This window comes from Miniopterus natalensis, chromosome 8 (genome assembly GCF_054644295.1).
Source record: "Miniopterus natalensis isolate mMinNat1 chromosome 8, mMinNat1.hap1, whole genome shotgun sequence".
NCBI classification, from domain to species: Eukaryota; Metazoa; Chordata; class Mammalia; order Chiroptera; family Miniopteridae; genus Miniopterus; species Miniopterus natalensis.
Window position 1 is genome coordinate 42,658,614 of NC_142088.1, and position 21,638 is coordinate 42,680,251.

The window sequence follows — 21,638 nt, forward strand, 5'->3', positions numbered from 1 at the left end:
ATTAATTTCCACACCTGTAAAATGGAAAAAACACTATCTTAAGGGAATTAAATGAAATGTTAACATAATACGTAGCACATTATTATAATAATGTTTACCATATGTCCAACATATTACATGATACTGAGCTAGCTATGTTTATAAAACTCTATTATTTTCTTGATGCCAATGACATAATGCAATACTTCAGATCCAATTAATAAAGTATTTTTATTCCTAGATTAATCTCGTTCCATCTTAGCAACCAAATCTGTGTGATTTAAGCAATATATATTTAATCGCTTTCTTCTGTTCAAAGAATATGTAAACAAAATTTCTTAGCAAAAACAGTATTTTAAAATTAAAGAACAAAAACACACATAAACTTCCTAAGCCTTAAAAAAATCCCCCCCAAAATGTTTTACAGTTTCAGTTTTTAAGTCTTTTTTATTGATGGGAGGCAGGGAGGCAGGGAGGGAGGGAGGGAGGGAGGGAGGGAGGGATTTATTGTCCCACTTATTTATGCATTCATTGGTTGCTTCTTGTATGTGCCCTGACTGGATAGCAAACCCGAAACCTTGGCATACCAGGACGACTAACTCAGCCACCCAGCCAGGGCAAAATCCTCAAAATTTAAATATTTTGTTGGAGAGGTGGTATGCTTACACAAAATCTTTACTATTCGAAGTTATCACATACATGCATTAGCTCTCTTACCCTATTCCAATTTAACTGATTCACTGGATAAACAAGGCCCCCATTCCCACTGTAAAATACACTAATAACTGTAATTCACAGAATGCTCAAAGCTAGTAGCCTATTCCCTGGTATAAAAGCCGAGTATGTACATGCTTATTCAGAGTCAGTTTTGTTTCTGTTCACGTAAATTGCTGTTTTTATTTTAATAGAAAATGTAAATTAAAAGTATATAAACTGATGAAATATGAAAGCATAAAGAAAAATATTACAAAAACTGGATCACAAGCTTTTGAGAGACAATAAAAGTGCCTGAGAAAACGCTAAAAAAATCTTGGAGGGCCCGGCCGGGCGCGGCTCAGCGGTTGAGCATTGACCTAGGATCTAGGAGATCGAGGTTCAATTCCTGGTCAGGGCACATGCCCAGGTTGTAGGCTCATCCCCGATTGGGGGCGTGGAGGAGGCGACTCTCTCATCACTGATGTTTCTCTCTCTCTCTCTCCCTCTCCCTTTCTCTCTCTGAAATCAATAAAAATAAAATAAATAAAATCTTGGCGGGGGAAAAATCATAAAAGTCTAGAAAGATTTTTTCACTCAGATTGCTTGACTAAGATCTAATGTTCCTATTCTACTTTAAAGAAACTAAAACTAAAAATCACAGATGATGCTTTACAGATGTGATATATATATAAGATGTAGAACTCCAGTCAAGGAAACCATGCCTTAAAAATGCTTTGCCCAAAATTAAAAGACTGGAGAATAAATATTCATTTGTGTTTTAAGTTAAAATGCACTGTTTAAGATAATACATGTATCATTTTTTAACCATTCCTCACTTTAACCAACTTTCTCAACTACCTACCTACTTGTCAAACTCATCAGTGAGGAGGGCTTCTACTGAATTTCCATACATTAAATTTGGGTTTCAGTCTATGAAGTTATTTTACCCAACTCTTGATTTTTAATAGAAATACTCACTTCCTTTTAGCAAGATTTATATCTGTTTTAATTTTTGCAAGGTATGAGCTTAAATGAGAACTAAATGAGCATATGGAATTTGAGTCTCAGGCCTGCTATGCTGCCTTTGTTGCTTGAACTTGAGGCAAATGTGGGAACTCTTATCGTACTGAAGCTTAACTATATATATAAGAACAGGACCCACAAAGTATACTTTCTTTCAGTGCTTCTCAATAGGATGAGAGAGGGGGTTAGGGGCTTTCTATAAATAACCCACACCTGAGATTCAGGAAAGCCCTCTGACTGACAACTACTGTCGCTGTGAGTTGGTGAGCCATTGATATTGATGGGAACGTGCTTAGGGATGCGGGGATTTTGAAAAAAAATTAAACACTCATCACTGTTCTATTTAATTAAAACCAGAGGATAAGTAAGCAGAATATAATTACTTAAAATCACTATTTTGACACAACTTTGAATATTACTGTTCTTGTGAAAGCCACTGGAGGGCAGTGGGGTGCTAAGAAAGGGGACATGATCAGATGTGTAGTGTGGAGAGTGACTAAAGAAAAGGTGATAACTAGTGGAAAAGGCCTAGAGATAACAATGGCTTGAACTATGGTGGTAGCAAGAAGAGGCAGAGATAAAGAGAAGTGGCTATTTTAAGATGTTTAGAAGGTATAAAAGACAGACTTGATGTTTGCTATATCACCAATTCGCTACATATCACCAAGGAGCAACAAGAAGTCAAAGATGATTCCTGGGTTTTAAGGTTGGGCAGCTGTGTACATGGTTAGGCAGTGGTACCAAAACACAGACTTGTGTACTCATACACACACACACACGCACACACACAATAACAGAAAAGCAGCAGACTTGATACAGAGATAGTAAGTTTTTGGTGTGGACATAGTGTGTTTGAGTGGCTTGTTGACACCCAAAGAACATAATTCAATAAACAGTTTAATATGTAGGACAAAAGGTCAATCTGGGATTTCTAGCAACTACTGACATTCCTAATGTTACGCAACACATGGTTTTAAGCCCCATTTTACACAGACTTTTATAAGGCAAACTAAAATTTCAGGAATGTGAAAAGTTATGTTATGTTTGGGATCACAAAGTTGTATGGTGCAGAAATGAAAACAACAAAGTAAAAATGTAATGTAGGGATCATGTACTATCAGATGCCTTTTCCTTTTTTTCAAAAACTTTTTAGTTTTCGTTTTTTTTAATTGATTTGAGAGAGAGAGAGAAACATCAATTTGTTGTTCCACTTATTTATGCATTCATTGGTTGATTTCTGTATGTGCCCTGACCAGAAATTGAACCCACAACCTTGGTATATCTGACACTCTAACCAGCTGAGCCACATGGCCAGGGTGAGGCTTTTCCTTTTGTTTAAAAAAAATAAATATTTTTATTGATTTTTAGAGAGAGAGGAAGGGAGAGGGAGAGAGAAACATTGATGTGAGAGTGAGACACCTATTGGCTGCTTCCTGCGCACCCCTTACCAAGGATTGAACCAAAACCCAGGCATGTGCCTTGACCAGAAATCGAACCGGCAACCTTTTGGTGCACAGTCTCGGCCTCAATTTACTCATCTTTAAAGTAGGGATAGTAATAATGTCAATCTCAGAGAGTTGTTCAGAGCTTAATCAAAACAACATATAAATAGTATTACCAGAGTGCCCAGTACATAGCAAATACCCAAATAACATAAATTATTATAGGGAGGTAAAGTTAAGATGAAAGACCACAGAGAAATGAGAATATGATAAGGTCCTAGAAATATATGGCAATTTGAGGAGTATCAACCATATAGTGGGCACAAAAGAAGAAAATCAACAATCTCACTATGGGAGCACAGAAAAGGCAAGATTTATTCCAACTTTTAAATTATAAAAGTATAAGCATATAAAAATGTCTAAGGCTGATAGTAACAAATTTATGATTAAAAAAACAGGCACACATCTAATAAGGAAATGTTTAACTAAGTTATAGTAAAGCCATGTGATATTAATACCTGTAATCATTAAAACATATTCTTGACATGTACACTGTGGAACACATTTTTATGTGCGTGTGTGTATATATATATATTTGTGTGTATATATGTATGTGTGTATATATGTATGTGTGTGTATATGTATATCAAAAAAAATTATAGAAAATATCCCAAAATGTTAAGAAGTTATTTATGAATAACAAAACTACAGGTGATTTTAGGAAGCCAATACCTTATCCATCAAGTGACTGGGGCTCCTAAACTACAGGTGATTTTCAAGCTTTGCTTTAACTGTTACTGAAAATTTTCCAAAAATTTCTTTAACAAATATGTATTGTTTTATAATATTTTTAAAGCTATTTTTAAACATCTAAGAAGTTTTTAAGACTAGGGATACACAGTATACTAATAATAAAACTAGTGAAATAATTCTGAGTTTACCTTGTAGCTCACTTTTAATAAGGCAACTTTCCATCATGTATAATAGCACAGTGACCATAATATCCAGCAGCTGACATTCTTCTGTTACCTGCCTGGCCAGCTCCTCATTGCTGAACAACTGAACACTAATATGCACAATTCTGTTAGACATTGTGTCTGATTCATGACTTTTCTTCAGTGTTTTCATAATGAAAGCATAATGCTGAACAAAAGTTTTTGTAAAAGCAACCTATAAATTTTTTAAATAGAAAAAAAAGACACATTAGTTTAACTTTGACTTTTATAACACATTGTCCAATATATTACATTAACATTTTAAACTATTATTAGTTTGTAATAATGTGAAAGGTAACTGAAAAATAATTTCAATGATGACAGTAGACTTAAGTCACATTTCCCCAATTTTTGGAACATTAGCAAAATATTTTGAGGGTTAAAAAATTTTAATAGGCATTTTAAACTGTTAAAATTTTAAAGCAATTACTAGTTTAAAACACAGATTTTCACTATGCTCATAAATAAATCAATTTATTGTCAAAGTATATCTCTTTGTTCTGTGCTACCTGCTTTAACAACGAAATCTAAAGTCTCAGCTAAAAACTATCATAGATTTCATATAACTTAACAAGTGAGTCAATGTGATTACTCCAAAAGAAATACCTTCTCCTATTTGATCTGAAAGCTGACCACTAGTCTGACTAAATATTCTTTCTGTGTAACATATACATTTCCTCTGTTGTTTTCTTAAGCGGGTATAAAGACACAAAACAACGGCATTATTAAAGTGTTACTCCTAAAGAGGCCTTATAATCTAGGCCATAAAAAGAACTACAGCATGATTCATTTTCATTTTCATACACTAGGCTGTGTCACATTTTGCCATAACTATATGGCAGTAACAGGTGAGTCCAGACACTGAGACTAGAGACTTCACCTCTACCTACATGTGTACATGAGTCAATAACTGTTCTGTATTTAACTTTATGACAAGCAGCTACTAATTCCATGTTTTCCTATGCTTAACCCCACAACCTAAATTCAGTTGCCCCCATTACACATTCTCATAGCACCTGTACCTCTCCTTCAAAGAATTTACAATATGTTGTTACAATTTGTAACAACATATTTATTTGTGCAATTGTGTTTATGTTTGTCCTGCAGCATCCCCTGTGGATCAAGTTCCATGCAGAAAGGCAACTCTCAGGAATTCCGCTTAATAGTGGTGCTTTGCTGCAATCTTTCATACTGTGCTTCTTCTGCAGGCCCTATGCTCTTTCATAGTGTTATATCAGTCCTCAGAGCTATAACACAATAAGCCACAGCTGAGAAGTATATTTTAAAATTTTAGTAAAGAAAAGACAAAGAATGGGGAGCAAAGTTCAGAAAGGGAGAAAAAATGTAAATACCTTATACTCTTGATCTGGAAGCATATTGAGTAAGAAAGTTACCATCTTCTGGGGGAATTCATATTTTATAGTCCAAAACAACAGTTCTTCTAGGAAACTTTTATGCTTCAAAACATCCATTATGGATTGATCTGCATAACAAAAAATTACAGTCTAATGATTTAAGTTCCTCATCTCATTTAAACCTTATTATAATTAATAACCCATCAACCTCAAACATCTAAATGTATCTAAATATTAAGGATACCTTTTCAATAATTAAATGATAAAACTGACAATATCAAGCTAAGTTTCTATAATCTCCACAGTATATAAATAACAAGGTACTTAATCCTTATGTTTTAATATAAAGCAGTTACTAATAAAATAAGTAATTACTTGTCCTTAAACATAAATCATTTAACTAAAATTTCTACTAAGATTAATCTTACAAGAACAATATTCATAATACCTAATTTAAAATAGTAATATTGATTTCAAGCTAAAAACATACTATTAAGTACATAAAGTCCAAAGCTATCCAAATTTTTTAATTTTTAAAAAAGAGGGGAAATTTTTATAAATTCAATAATTTACCTACCTCTTCAAAATCATCCTTCATAGCTCTGGCCAGTTTGGCTCAGTGGTTAGAGCATCAGCCCTCGGACTGAAGGGTCCCAGGTTTGATTCCGCCCAAAGGCATGTACCTTGGTTGCAGGCTCAATCCCTAGCCCCAGTGGGGACGCCTGCAGGAGGCAACCAATTGATGTGTCTCTTTCACATCCATGTTTCTCTCTCCCTTCCACTCTCTCTGTAAAAGCAATGGAAAAAATTTCCTCAGATGAGGAATTAAAAAAAAATTACCCTTCATAAATGAAATGCTAACTTCACTAGGGAAAATAATTACTAATGCATTATTTACTGTAATATACAGAAGCATTTGCTTTTTTCTAGTAAAAATATACCAGGAGAAATACAAAGGTGTTATATATGCTTATTTGCACTGGACTCAAGATGCCCTCTTTTTAATAAAAGTATTCAAAGGGAGATAAAATTATCTACTGGAAAGCCTTTTTCTAAGGCCAAGTGCCACTCCTTGAAGGCTAGGCTATCTGTTGCTAATCTCTGAATCCTTGCCACACCTAGTCAACAGAAAGGTCTCAACATGTATATGATTTACATGTTGAATATTTTTAATAATTTAGCTATCACTTTCTCTAATTATTTTCCCTAGAAAATTCTGACTATTAATCTCTGTTGGAGCAAAAAATCTTGGGCTACTGCTCTGAGTCATCATCTCTATATAAGGAAACCAAAAGGACATAGCAAGTGTCAACTGTGAATGGACTGGTTCAGTGATGGTGCTTAAACAGGAACTGGAACTAGATGAGAAATTTGAACAAAACAGTATCACATGCACCAAAATACGAAGGTACAGTCATAACTACATTATAGTTCAAGCTGTCGTGCAGGATAACCTTGTAGAGTTTTTTCGATTAACCCTACCCAATTTCACAGTTCTTCTATGATAATGTGTTCCTACCACATCTCCCTCAGATAATGAGTCTAAAAGGGTAGCAGTAAATTCAGTATATCCTTGCTCTCTGATTCTTCCATAAAATATTCTGAGTTTAATAAGGCTTTTATTAGACCTAACTTGAACCCAATCTTTCCATTAGTAATTAATAACCCATTATTTCCAGAATAACTTTATTATTCTGGAGACACTATGATTTTAACTACAGCAAGACAAAAGTATCTACCAATCCCCTACCTAGCTCCCCTTCAATGGTGCTTTCAGTATAAACAATATGTAATGGGGTAAAAACATAAATACAGTTACACTATACATCCCTTTATTAGAAACTAAATAATTATTTCCCAAATCTCAGAATTTTCTACTTGTAACAAAGAAACTATTCCCAGGATATGGCAATGATTTAAAAACAGAAATAAGCCCTGGCCGGTGTTGCTCAATGGTTAGAGCGTTGGCCCGCACACCAAAGGGTCTTGGGTTCAGTCCCCATCTGGGTTGGGCACATGCGGGAAGCAACCCATCAATGTGTCTCTCTCACATCAATGTTTCTCTCTCTCTCTCTTCCCCCCCCACTCCCTCCCTCCCTTCCACTCTCTCTAAAAATCAATGGAAAAATATCCTCAGGTGAGGATTAACAAAAATAAAAAATAAAAACAGAAATAAACCAGTCTTGCAAGAAATAAGGTAAAATATATTCAAAGACACACAGTAACAGATTCAAATCCAAAAAGTAATAAAATTAGGACCCAAGTGAATCATATGGCAGGAATGTAAAGATTATAATTAAAAATTAGAATATAATCCACAGCATATTGCTGAAGCCAATTTAATTCTCACAATTCACTGGCACTAATATGATTGAAAATTTCAGACTACAAAAAAAAATAAAATCCTCACAGATAAGTGTTTTTTAATGTATTACAAAGCTGAACAAAACTAGTAGCATTAATCTTAGAATGCATAGCTATGACTCTGCAAGATCACATTAGCCAAATGAAAAGCTACCATAATACTATATGTCAAGCATTTAAAAGGAAAGATACATTAACTTTGTTTCAAATAAGTAAAACAATCCAAATGCACCATTAAAGTTCTGGTTTCTACTAAATGTAAATAGCTACAGTTATGTAGAGTTCAATTTTTTTTCACCTTCAAACACCACCCTCCAAAGAAACCTCCCGCAAGTCTTCATAATTGTTGTTAAAATAGGTGATGTCAAATCTCCCAAGATATTTAAAGCACAAGTTAAGTGCTTTTTATGTGTTATGTTACAGAAATATGGTTAGAAATGCTTAGTTACATATGACTATGTTTAAAATCTTGATTAAATTGTCATGATTTGTGCAGTGCCTAAACTACCTTAAGCCAAATTTTAAAAAGAAATTTTTGAAGAATCAGTATGTGATGTAAATGTATGAGTAAGGTAAAGGTTTTAATTAAAACAGTAGAGTCCAGACTGCAACTCACTACCCTCGATAATCTTGTTCATGTTAGCAATAGCATGTTATGCCTCAATTTCTTTATCCTTAAAATTTAGGTTTTGAGAATAGGCAGTGATGTGTTCAGCACAGTGCCTCATCTCTTGCTTATCATTATGTATTTTATTTTCAGCTCACTTTCAAACTGTTGAACAAAATAAACCACTCCCTGGACTTCAGATATTTTCAAAAGCAACAGTCACTTTTTTAAAACATGAGGGGTTCTACTAATTCAAAAAGCCATCTCTTCCATGTACATATGTAAACAAAAAATGGTAACTGGTTGACTACTTCTTACCATAGAAAAAGAAAGAGAAGACAATCCAATCCCAAATTTGAAAAAAATTCAGGATAAAAGAAAACAAACTTCAACTTTAAGTCTGCATAAAAAGTGCCTTTAGCCAGAGTTTGATCAGGCTAAAGAAAACAATGTCCTCTTAAACCATAACAGGTATTTTCTGGGCATCCCTAAAGCTTAAACTCAAGCATAAGTCTGATAATCTGCTCCAACTCAAATGTGTCTCAAGGGCTCAGGCAAAAACATGGACAACTCGAGTAAGTCAAAAGGCCAGGTAGCCATATGGGCTTCTTCGGGCTTCACTGATTCTCTGCTGAGCCAGGAAGAAGGGGAGCATGTCTGTATGTGTGCATCCTGGAGTGCAGACTAAACTTCATGCCCTTTGCTAGTAGCCCACAAGTTAAATGCAGCAGCCTAAATAACTAAGAACACTTACAAAATGAGCCTCAACTGAAACTACCTGCTTGCTCCACCTTTCCAAGCAGTCCTAAATATCCCACAAGATATACTTAATCAGCACCAGAAATAAGAATCTTCTTTTCATCAAAGATTATTTTAACCTCTGGAGACTCTAACAGACCATATTAACCCAAACAATAGACTATGTTAAACTTTTGACCATGGCAAAAATCCAAAATGCAGGCTGACAACTAAAAACAAGTACTCAAGAAAAGCTTTCAGTGACGGCCAAAAAACATAGTGGTTATGAGCTCAGGCCCTGGGATTTGAATTAAGGATCTACCTCCCATTAGCTGTGATCTCTAACATGCCTCCATTTTCTAATTCATAAAATAATAATAATAATAACCTGCTTCATGTGGTTTTTTTGAGAATTAAATAAAACAACACATGTGAAGTGCTTAGCATATGTCTAGCATATACAAAGGTTCATAAGTATCATGCATTATTTTATTACTAATCTATTCCCTCGCTATAGCATATCTACTTCCTCCTTTGAGTGAACATGTATTAAGTCTTCACTGATCCCTTAATATGTTAAGTGCTAATCTTCCCATTCATTCTCATATTCATTAATTCACATTCTTTCTCTCACTCACCATCTCCATTTGTCATTTTCACTCTAGAAAATGCATACCCCAGATTATAAAAAAGATGTAAACCGAACTAAAACTTTACACCTAAAACACTAGCTCCAAATCAAAGAATCAATGAGAAGACTTACCTTTTTTTGGCTCAAATATGATAATGAACATTTTATTAAAAAAACAAATAACAAAATACCAATAGTAAGGGTTTTACTTGCTTTTGAGGTTCTCCACAATCACTCCTCTAACAACAGCTTCTTCATTATTGGACAAAATAACATAGCTCTCCTTTCAAACACCTTTGATGTCAATATGGCTGGCCAATCAAGTATTCTTAGTGATTAAGCACTTTAAGAGCTTTTTATACAAGGTAAAAATAAAATATAAATACCTTTGGCACTACTGCTTAGTTTGACCCTCTTTCTCTTGCCCAGACCTTGACTCCCATCCTGATCCTCCTGGAGGAAAACAAAATCAGCATTACAATAATGCTATTCATGAATTTATATATTTTACATAAATATAGGTATGCTTATAAATGATTAAATATGTAATATAGTCAAGCTATAGTCACGCTTACATATTATTAATCAACACACTTTACTTTTATGTATTTGCTATAGTACCTTATAATGCTGCTAATTTCTATTAAAATATATAATGAAAATCCTTAGTATAAAATACAAGAGCTCTTAAACTTAATCTGTTCTTCTACTGCAAAGTGCCAAAATAAAAATTTTCCTAACCTTAATGAATAAAGAAGCTAAAGGGGAAAGGAAGCAGATTAGCACAGGAAGAAAAGAAAGGAGGGAAAGAGGGCCAAAACAATGAATAGAGAAAAAGGTTCTGAAGGTCTAAGACAAACAAAAGCCATAATCTATACCTGGGAAGATCATTTGGATGCTCAGGCAAACATCGCGGAGTGGTCTGAGGCAGTCTCAAGAGATGGTACACTGCACCACAACAAGAGAGAGGAAGCCAGGGCACCGAGACAACGCAAAGGGAGGAGGAACAGAGGAAGCAGCCTGCTGCCAGTGAGACCAAGGTGAGCCCAAGGTGAGCCCAGGGGTGTGCCTCTTAGAGAGGGAGCCCTGGGCACAGGTGCACACTTCTAATTTTCTTTAAAATGTTGCTGAAAAGGCTCTTGCTGTCTTTGTGGCTGAGTTCAGGGATTTTCCCCCTCCAGCTAAAGGTTATGATTGTACTCTAAATTTCACAGCTCTCCTAAACTAGGAAAAATTGCATATGAATCCAAAACTTCCATGTTATACTATCTTTTCCCTATTTTCCAAACATATGTGAGTGAACTGGTATTATAAAGACATGTGTGGTAGTATTCTGGCATATAGTCTGTTGTGCTAACACTGGTGTTGGTGGCATGTTAGAATTATAATACAAATTCCCAGATTTCTCACACTGAGCACATCAAATCTTCAAAGCAGAAAAGTAGCCTCAGCTTCATGTTGGTGTTCTATCTACTAGTATAGCTTCCTTGGCCTACATACCAGTCTTAACTTCTGGCTTCTGTCAAGTCCAGCATCAGTCCTCAGGGCCAAGTCTGAGGTTTTCCAGAGCTACCACTTAGCTTATTCATTCAACATTTACTGAGCACTTCAATACACCCTCTCCCTGTTAATCCCCACCATTGCCCAGGTTTCCATGGCAATCTACCAGGCAGCAGGACTGACAGTCAAACTACTCCTCCTCTGTCACCCTTACCCTTGCCATTGGAGAAACTCAACCAGAATGAAATTCAGAACCTTAAAAGACAGAAAACAGCCCTGTACTGTGTGGTTCAGTGATTAGAGTGTCAGCCCAAACACCAAAGGGTCATGGGTTCGATTCCCGGTCAAGGGCAGGGCACATACCTGGGTTACTGGTTTGATCCCCAGCTCCAGAAGGGCGTGTGGGTGAAGCAACCAATCAATGTGTCTTACATTAATGTTTCTCTCTCTCTCCTCTCTCCCTCTCCCTCCCTCCCTTTTACTCTCTCTAAAAATCAATGGAAAAAATATCCTCAGGTGGGGATTCATTTTTTAAAAAAGCCCAGGCGGTGGGGCTCAGCAACTGAACATCAACCTATGATCCAGGAGATCGCAGTTCGATTCCCGGTCAGAGCACATGCCCATGTTTCGGACTCGATCCCGGGGAGGGGGGCGGTGCAGGAGGGAGCCAATCAGTGACTCTCCCATCACTGATGTTTCTATATCTCTCTCTCCCCCCCTTCCTCTCTCTGAAATCAATAAAGACATATTTAAAAAAAAAAAAAGACAGCAAACAGCCCTGGCTGGTTTGGCTCAGTTGGTTGAACATCATCCTGTGCACAGAAAGGATGCCAGTTCAGTTCCCAGTCAGGGCACATACCCAGGCTGTGGGTTCAATCCCCAGTTGGGGGGAGAGGCAGTCAATTGATGTCTCTGTCTCACACTGATATTTCTCTCTCTCTCCCTCTCCCTCCTCTAAAAACAAAATCAATGGAAAAACAAACAAAAAAACCAAAATGACAGAATACAGACACAAGAATGCAAAATCATGCCACAGGGCCCAGGGGATTGCAAAGTTTGAGATTTTAGCTAATAGCCATTTATGAAACTGTTCTCCCAGCCCTGAGAGAAAAGATAAATCTGAATAAACTATATTATATCCCAGGTTAGGATTACTTCATTATTTTAAATATAAATTTCCTATGAAAAGAATATCCTTAATCAAGCAATAGTCATGAGTATACAAAGTTCTATAAATTTCTCAGCCTTATAGTCTAAAGAACAAGTAAAATTAGCCATGCAAAGGAGAACTTCATTCCAAAATAAGAAGATAGCATAAGCAAAGGCACAACAACAGAACTCTGTAAACACGGACCAGTGAGGTGGACTGGACATCACAGTAAATATCAGCCACAGCTAGGAAAGAAGATTATCTCCATCTAAACTAGTGAGAAAATGGGTACTCTTGTACACTGCTGCTGACAGGATACAGTAGTACAATTTTCCTGAATGGCAACTTGTCAATATACATGTCACAAGTCTTTAAAGTGTATTTATCATTGGATCAGAAATTTCAGTTCTAGGAACTTATCCTAGAGAAATAATCCAACAAGTAAATAGGAACTATATGCATAAATATTCATCACATGTTATTTATAATAGGAAAGAAAGAAAGAAAGGGAGGGAGGGAGGAAGGGAGGGAAGAATCTATCCCTTGGCTTCCAATAATAGGAAACTAGGTAACTAAATTATAGTACACCTGTACCCTATGTAGAAAAACAATGCTAGAGCTCTAAATTCACTGTGACCAGATAGATGTTCAAAAGCTATTATATATGAGAAAAAGGTCTCATATGTAGAATAGTATATAGAGTATAAAACCATTTAGGTATTGGTAATATAAACAAATAAAATCTGTTAAAATATACTCATTACAGATGTTCAAAACTACCATTAGTGAAAAAAGCAGGGTATAGAATAGCATGTACAGCATGAAACCATTTAAATATACTGTATATGAGGTGGGCAAAAGTAAGTTTACAGTTGTTCATATGAAAAATAATACAATAACTAATAAATAAGAATAAGAATAAACTGTGTTTTACAAACTCACAACTGTAAACCTACTTTTGTCCACCCCTGTATAAAATATGTTAGAGCCTGGCCAGAGTGGCTCAGTGGTTAAGTGTCGACCCATGAACCAGGGGACCATGGTTCGATTCCCAGTCAGGGTACATGCCCAGGTTTCTGGCTCAATCCCCGGGGTATTCAGGAGGCAGCAGATCAATGACTCTCATCATTGATGTTTCTATCTCTCTCCCTTTCCCTTCTTCTCTCTGAAGTCAATTTTTTTTTAAATCTGTTAGAATATAGATATTTACAGTAAATCACCTCTAAGTGATAGAATAATAGGTAATTTTTGTTAATATCTATTTTCTCTTTACTCAATAATGAATATGGGTTATAGCTCTAAGTCAATATTTTTAAATACTAGTTCTGATTTCCAATCCTAATTGCAATAATCTGCTCAAGATAATGGGCAACTGTGTTATCTATTACAAGTTCCATATTTTTATTTTGAGAACAATATTTTTAATGAATAGAGTACTTTTCAGATGTGGGAATTTTAGGAATTAAAGAAGATGAAACTAAGCAGTTATCCTGACCACAGTGCTCCATCCTACCCCAAATTCATTATGGGAAGCTGCAGTTCTTCCCTATTTGTCCATGAAGAAGCAGTACAGAACCCTTGGAGAAGATGGTGGTTCAAAAGGAAAAACGAAAGGAAATAAACCAAGTACAATCTCAGTCCAGACATGATTGTTCAGCTCTCAGTAACATTTTCCAGACCTTAATTAGTCCATGGGCAGAATAATAGAAAACACTGTTACATGTGTTTCAGGCACAAAATACGTATACAGGTCCAAAACGGATTTAAAAAAACAGATTTGAACTCTAGGCCTCAAAAATCAACAGATGGTTTCTCAAGACAAATAACTTTTCTTTCTTTCTTTGGTAGATTTACTATACATATTTTAAAAATGTGAGCACTACAAAAAGAAGTCAGATTAAAACAATACCCAAAGAAGGTTAACACAGAATACAAAAGGCTAAAAGGAATAATTAACATATCAGGTTATCAACGTAAAATCCAAAGGAGATCTTGAGAGATTAGAATAAAATGAAACTGTAATCTGAAATTGTTTCTTTAAATCAACCCTATAAGTACAAACAGAGAAAGAGCTCTAATCTGTCAGCTGTAAATCTGAAGAGGGGAAAAAAAAATCCTAGACATTTCATTTGACTACTGAAGCCAACAGTCTAGTGTAGCTGCTAAAAGGCCACAAAAGCCTTAGGCCTTAACAAAGGTACAGTATGCTTATTAAAAGATGTCCCATGATGGTACACTGAATCAGATCATAAATTATTAAAAGGAGTGAATAAGTAAAAGAGGTATGAACAGCAAAGAAAATTAAATAACTAAAGCTAAATGTTTAAAAGGATGTTATATGGAAGTAAAAATAAAAATCATTCTGGAGAAACAAAAATCTATGTGAAAATTACGATTTTTAGCACAGTACTGAGAAGAACTTCCTAGTAATTAGAGTTATCAAACAAAGGAACAAGTTGCCTCTTAAACTAGGTAAGCTCCCTGCCACTGGAAGTGTTTAGAGAGGCTTACCAATTGTCAGGAATGTTGTATAAACAAGTCCTACACTGAAAAAGAAATACATTAGATATTTCTAAGATCCTTCCCACACACATTTCTATGGTTCCCCACCCCAGCCTTAACCACTAATGTAATTTATGATAACAAAATTAAACCTTATACCTCCAAATCACTTAATTTTCTTTTACCTATTCATTTATGAAAAGCAACTCTGACTTTCACTTTTAATAATCCTCCTGTGGGTACAAGTTTCAACAAATTAGTTTTAACTGTTCATTTGGATTCTGTCTTGAACAGAGGAAAAATACTGAGAACACATCTACACAATAACTTATTTTATTAAGTAATTATTTCTCAGTTATGTAAAAGAATGCAGGAAAAAGACCAGAAATAAACAAGCAAAGTTTTTTTTAAAGGGTTGCCTCTGGATTGTACAGCTGAAGGTAAATGTTTTCTTTTTCAACTTTTTTCTATTTTTCTATTTTTTCCACAGTACACATTCATATTTTTATAGTTTCACGGGGGGGGGGTGTTTTAAATGACGCTGCTTATGGCAATGGCACAGTGAACATAATCTTGCCTTGAAAAGTTATCTTGATCTAAAAGACCTTATTTTCTCTGAGAAACTCTCTAATTAGACCCATGTATATACAATACTGGAGATAATTTTCTTTTGAAATGAATTATCTGATGGTTATAAATAAATCTAAACAAAAATGAATAAATGTATATTTAAATTTAAAAATATCTCAAAGTTAAAATGTGCTCTTCTTTTTCTTTTTGGTTCTATACAGAACAAATGTTCTACTGTTACTTCATATGAGGTACACAAAAAAGAATTAGTAGTGTGAAGAATGTTGTGTATAAATAGCACTGCTGAGTACACAGTGTCCTGTTACTCTAGGGCCAGTGGGGACAAATATCTGACACAACTTGTATGAATAAAATTAAGTAGACTATAATATGTATACTCATTCAAATAAAACTCTTTGCAAATAGAAAGAAATCTTGTTGCAGCTATAGTTTCAAATCTGTTTGTCATTTTTTAAAAGAAGTGGTAAAATTAGATTACCTCTAGGGTCTCTTCCAATCCTAAATTCTAAGTTACAACATTTTTTTGTTAGAATTCTCTCTATGTAATCATTGAGATGTCACTACCCTCTTCTCATCCTTTCTTCCCTTTTATATAATATGTTACATTACAAGAATGAAATCACGAAAAGGGCTTGCTCAGTAATTCCATGGGCCGGTAGGATAAGGTCATAGAAATTCCAATCTTTAAAGCCTTATCCAGCTCTTCACTAAATTTCAAATATAAATACTAAAAGCAAACACACCATTTGTGCCTACATTGCAAAATAAAAATTCAATATGACTTTAAAAGTCCTAAATTTTTTAATGGCATAAAATAGGTATTTGTTCAAGAACATCTGTATCTGGATACTCTTCTATCACATTCTTTCCATCTGCCTTATCTCTAAATCTACTTCTCCTTTATTCTATTCTTTATTAAATTACTGTTTTTGCAGTTTTTATCATTTTAACTAATGTATGTAAAAAATGCTTTGAATAAAAGTACAATACAAATTTAAAATATTAATGACATTAGTTTTTAAGTGAGTGGGTAGAAATTCTTTTATTTTCTCTCTAAATAAATCATTCTAAAACTCAATACACTCTTATTTATTATAGCTCCAGAGTTGTTGTTTTCATGTAGGTCACTGGTCCTAATAGAGTAATGTTTCCCATTAATAAAAGCAGAATACAATAGGACAGAAGACCCCCAAGAAAAGACTAGCAGAAGCATTATAATAATTTTATCATTTCATTATTAATTAAATTCAAAAGTGTATTTTGTTCCATAAGCTGCAATAAATGCTAGTAAAATTTTAGTACATTCCCTTCTGTTTCACAAAGGTAAAGATCAACTTTTTTTTTTTTAAATCTTACAATCTTAATATACGTTTATATTCTCTTGATGTACAAGAGTAACTACTATACTTAAGGAAAACTTTAATTTTAATTAAAACTCTACAATAGCCATTTCTGGCTACTCTGGTATTTCATTATCATGTTGCAGTTTTTCCCAACACACAAGTACCACTGAAACAGATAGAAAAAATCTATAGTCAATTGTTGTTGTGTTAAAGCTATAATCACTAGTCATTACTGGATATCAAAAAAATCCAAGGAGCCCAGGCGGGCATGGCTCATCGGTTGAGCATCAACCCAGGATCCAGGCGATTGGGGTTCGATTCCGGGTCAGGGCACATGCCCGGGTTGTGGGCTCGATCAATGACTCTCTCATTATTGATGTTTCTATCTCTCTCTCCCTCTCCTTTCCTCTCTCTGAAATCAATAAAGATATATTTAAAAAATAAATAAATAAATACAGTTATTTATGATTAAAAAAAAAATCCAAGGAAAACAATGGCAAATGAGCCCTAGCCAGTTTGGCTCCGTTATTAGTCGGCCCTCGGACTGAAGGGTCTTGGGTTCAATTCCACGCAAGGGCAAGTATCTCGGTTGCAGGCTCAATCCCCGGCCCCATTGGGGCTCCTGCGGGAGACAACCAATCAATGTGTCTCTCTCACGTCGATGTTTCTTTCTTCCCTTTCTTCCTGTCTTCCTTTCTTCCTTTCTTTCCTTTCTTTCCTTTCTTTCTTTCTTGCTCCCTCTCTCTCTCTCTCTCCCCCCCTTCCACTCTCTCTCCCCCTTCCACTCTCTCTGAAAAAGCAATGAAAAATATATCCTCGGGTGAGGATTTAAAAAAAAAAGAATGGCAAATGTCACATCCAGTTTGTGGAAGTTTTAAAACATGTTTGCAAATTATTTGACAATCCTCCCATTGAGAGGTGGGATCTATGTCCCCTCCCACTGAATCTGCGCCCACCTTAGCAACTCATTCACAACTAATGGGACACAATGGAAGTGACACTATGTCACCTCCAAGGCTAGCTCAGAAAAGGCTCTACAGCTTCTGTTCTTGTGCTGCACACCCTGGAAGAAGCCAGTGACTATATAAGAATTCCAACAACTTTAAATCACCAGGTTGGAGAAGCCACATGTAAGCACTCTGGTCAACAGCTAGCTGAGCTCCCTGACAGCATCAACTGCCAGCCCCGTGTCATCAAATCTCTATGTCAGCTAAGCCTCCAGATGACAGCAGTTGCAGCCAACAACTAACTGGAATCACATCAGACAACCCAAGCAAAAACTGCCCAGCTGCCCTTCCCAAGTTCCTGTGTCATAAAATTGTGAGCAAAATAAAATGGCAATTTTAAGCTAAAGAGTTTAGGACAAATTTGCTGAACAGTAATAGTACTAAGAACAGTGGCTTATTCACTTTACAGAAAAAACTCTAGACTAACAAATAAGAGACCTAATGTCAATTTCCAATTCCACCACTAACTAGAAGAAATTCACTAGCCTGAATTTTATGGAATTCAACTTCCTCGTCTACAAATTAGTTAGGCAAGATGGACTTTAAGGCCACTTTAAGCTCTAGCATTTTTAATTTTTATAACCTTCAAACTGCCTCCTCTTAATTCTCATTTTTGCTTTGTTATATGACATGACTTTTCTATTTCTAACTCAAGATTTGAAAATGTGTTCAGAACCAAAACACAAAGACTTTGTAGTACGTAAATCAATAAAACAAATTAATATGTTTTTGTATAAAAAAATTATGATCACAATCTTAAAACAAAATTTTCTGACTTTATCACTAAAACTCTTCTATGATTGCCCCGGGTAATGATCTTATCTTTATACTTTTCCATACTTTTCACTTTAAATATTTGTGTGTGACTTTTATAATCAGAAAGAAATACAATCTATAAAAATTCAAAATATGCATACTCTGTAACCTAGCAATTCCACAACTTAGAGAACTATATGCACATCTGCCCAAAAATAAGTGTAAGCATTACCTTCAAATATAAAAACTGAAAATTAAGAAAATGATTGGATAAACTGCAGTTTATTCATATTTCACAACACTATACAGCAGATGGAAAGAAAAGAGTACTGACAAAGATGGATTAGCACAATACATTATACAGGAAATAACAGAACACAAAATAGTATAACTTTTTTTATTTACACACACACGCGCACACACACACTATACATTTCTAGAAGCACATAGTTATTCAACTACAAAGAAAATGGTCTGTCAAGGACATCCCAACTATTAACTCTAACCCAGAGAGGGGCTGGTATGGGGGCAGTAAAGAGGGGATTTTTATTTTACCTGAATTGTCTGGTAAAACAACTACCATGTATTCATTCCTGCATTATTTAGTTAATTTTTAATTAAATTTTTAAATATAAACTTCATTACTTTTAAACCATGCTTTATTAAACTAATTCCTCTGGAAAGATGATCAGAAATATCTATAATATGACCCACAAGAGTTCAAAAATTCAAATACTTGAACCGCTTCTACACATAAAGGACTAGGACAGAAAACATTTCTCAAGAGCCTAATTTGTGTCTGGTTCATGATAGCTGCTTTACATGTTATCCCATTTAATCCTAACATTAGAATTATCACCATTTTCTTCATGAGGAAATTGATGTTCAGAAGTTATGCCCAGCCGGGCGTGGCTCAGCGGTTGAGCGTCGATCCAGGATCCAGGCTATCGGGGTTCAATTCTCGGTCAGGGCACATGCCTGGGTTGCGGGCTCGATCCCCAGTCGGGGGCGTGCAGGAGGCAGCCAATCAATGACTCTCTCATCACTGATGTTTCTATCTCTCTATCCCTCTCCTTTCCTCTCTATGAAATCAATAAAGATATATATATATATATAAAAAGATATATATAAAAGATATATATATAAAAGAAGTTAAATAACCTGGCAAAAGCATAGTGATATTATGAGACAAGATTAAACTCAAGTCTCCCTAACTCTAAATCTCAAGTATCTCTTAAAGAAAAACTAAAGTAGATATTCCTCAGGCCACTTCCAACTAAACAACTCTATCTCAAATTCTTAAGCTTTCAAATATCCAAATTACCCCATTTTTATTCCACTTAGAAAATATAATACATAAACTATAAAAAGTGCTTTGAAATAAACTAAGTTATCACCAGCAAAAAATATTTACTATGATATTCACACTGAGCCATAATCATAATTAAGGAACAAATGATTATATATAACACAGAAGTTGCTGAAACAAAGAATCTAAGAGGAATACGGAGAGAAGAAAGGACCTAAGAAGGACAGATTAGAAGTAATAGTAATGAACAAAAACCATATTTCAAATCCTCTGATATTCCCCCAGGAATTACTTTCAGAAGATATTTAAAAGCTCCTCCACCCATGCATACAAAAGGATCTCCTTCTAGCACCCTATCATAAAATATGGTATTGTTGCAATGTACAATTAAAATCTCTGTTAGCAATTTAAAAGCTAATCCGGAGAGTTTAGGCCAAAACAAAAACAAATGTTACTTCTTTCCTAGACACGGGAGAAAAATATCTGTGTTAAAAATCAGTTTTCCACATGTCCAGAAATCAAATCCAATTCATGAAAATAAAGTAGAACTGTTAGCAAGGCTGTTGGATACATAATACTAGGTATGCTAAAATAATATGAAGGTTTTAATCAACCATATAAGTACAAACATAAAATTATAGATTTTTCTAGATGATATCAAGATATTTAACTTTAATAAAGTGCTTTGTAACATCACTAAGCCACTTTATTATGTAATACTTTTCTAAAGTTTCTACTGGCAATAGATACAAGTAGAGACTCCTTTCCTATCTGCCTGGCTTTAGTCAAGGACATGCACATACACCCATTATATTCAATTTAGTATTCCCAGATCTTGCCTCACCACAACAGTAATGTTATAAAGGACTTACTAGAAATATTTATTAATAAACACTATAAAAATTGAAATTTCAAATTAACAGTCTATTTCCCAGTGCATTGCTCTTTTAAATAATCCTTGACATATTAGGAGTAACTTTATTAAGAGATTAGAAAAGCAGTCACATTTCATAATCTTTTAATAAATTTCTCTAGACTTCACTAAATTTCTTAAGACAATTTCATTGCACATGTAACAGCAACTTGGATAAATTTGGGGATATCTTCCAGGGAGAAATCTCTATCTCTTTCTCCCATTTCTAAACTGTTAAAAGAGAAATGAATTATAATCAAGTAAAAATCTAGTTGTAGTAGTCCTTGTTCTGTCACTAAGTAATTGCATGATTGTGGCTAAGTTATTCCATTCTGAGCGTCTGTGTCCTTGCTTACAAAATGAAGATAATATCCACAAATCTGTACAGTTTTAAAATTTTTTAAATTCTATTTTTAAAAAGTTTTAAATGTTAAGTCTCACCTCATCTGAAGAATCTAGTTGTCCCAATGTCCCTGTTGCACCTGCAAAACCTTTAAAAAGGAAAAAAAAAAGTTGCCCTTCATAGTTGCTACATAACGCTTTACTTTAAAATTATTTTGCTACATAACAATATCAAAGGCTAAGTTTTATTCTATTAAGGCACCTCATTCTAACAGTTACCCTGGCAGAGTTTCACATTTATCTTTAATAAATTCAGACCTAATACTTTATACTTTGATAGGAAATCCCCAGTGAAAATTCAAATTTAATCATTGCAAATGGTGTTTCAGAAGTAT

At 34.8% G+C, this 21,638-nt stretch overlaps 1 protein-coding gene across 4 annotated transcripts in view; it reads right to left on the minus strand.

The window, feature by feature from the left end:
* UBR3 (ubiquitin protein ligase E3 component n-recognin 3) overlaps positions 1 to 21,638 on the minus strand; it is a 140,849-nt gene that overhangs the window by 82,769 nt on the left and 36,442 nt on the right. For all 4 annotated transcript variants that reach the window (XM_087819792.1, XM_087819791.1, XM_087819790.1 and 1 more), the window contains exons 5-8: positions 21,343 to 21,392; positions 10,217 to 10,283; positions 5,488 to 5,618; positions 4,082 to 4,310 (exon numbers count right to left, since the gene is read on the minus strand). In XM_087819792.1, coding sequence (XP_087675918.1) covers positions 4,082 to 4,310; positions 5,488 to 5,618; positions 10,217 to 10,283; positions 21,343 to 21,392 — 477 coding nt within the window. The remainder of the gene's footprint in view (positions 1 to 4,081; positions 4,311 to 5,487; positions 5,619 to 10,216; positions 10,284 to 21,342; positions 21,393 to 21,638) is intronic.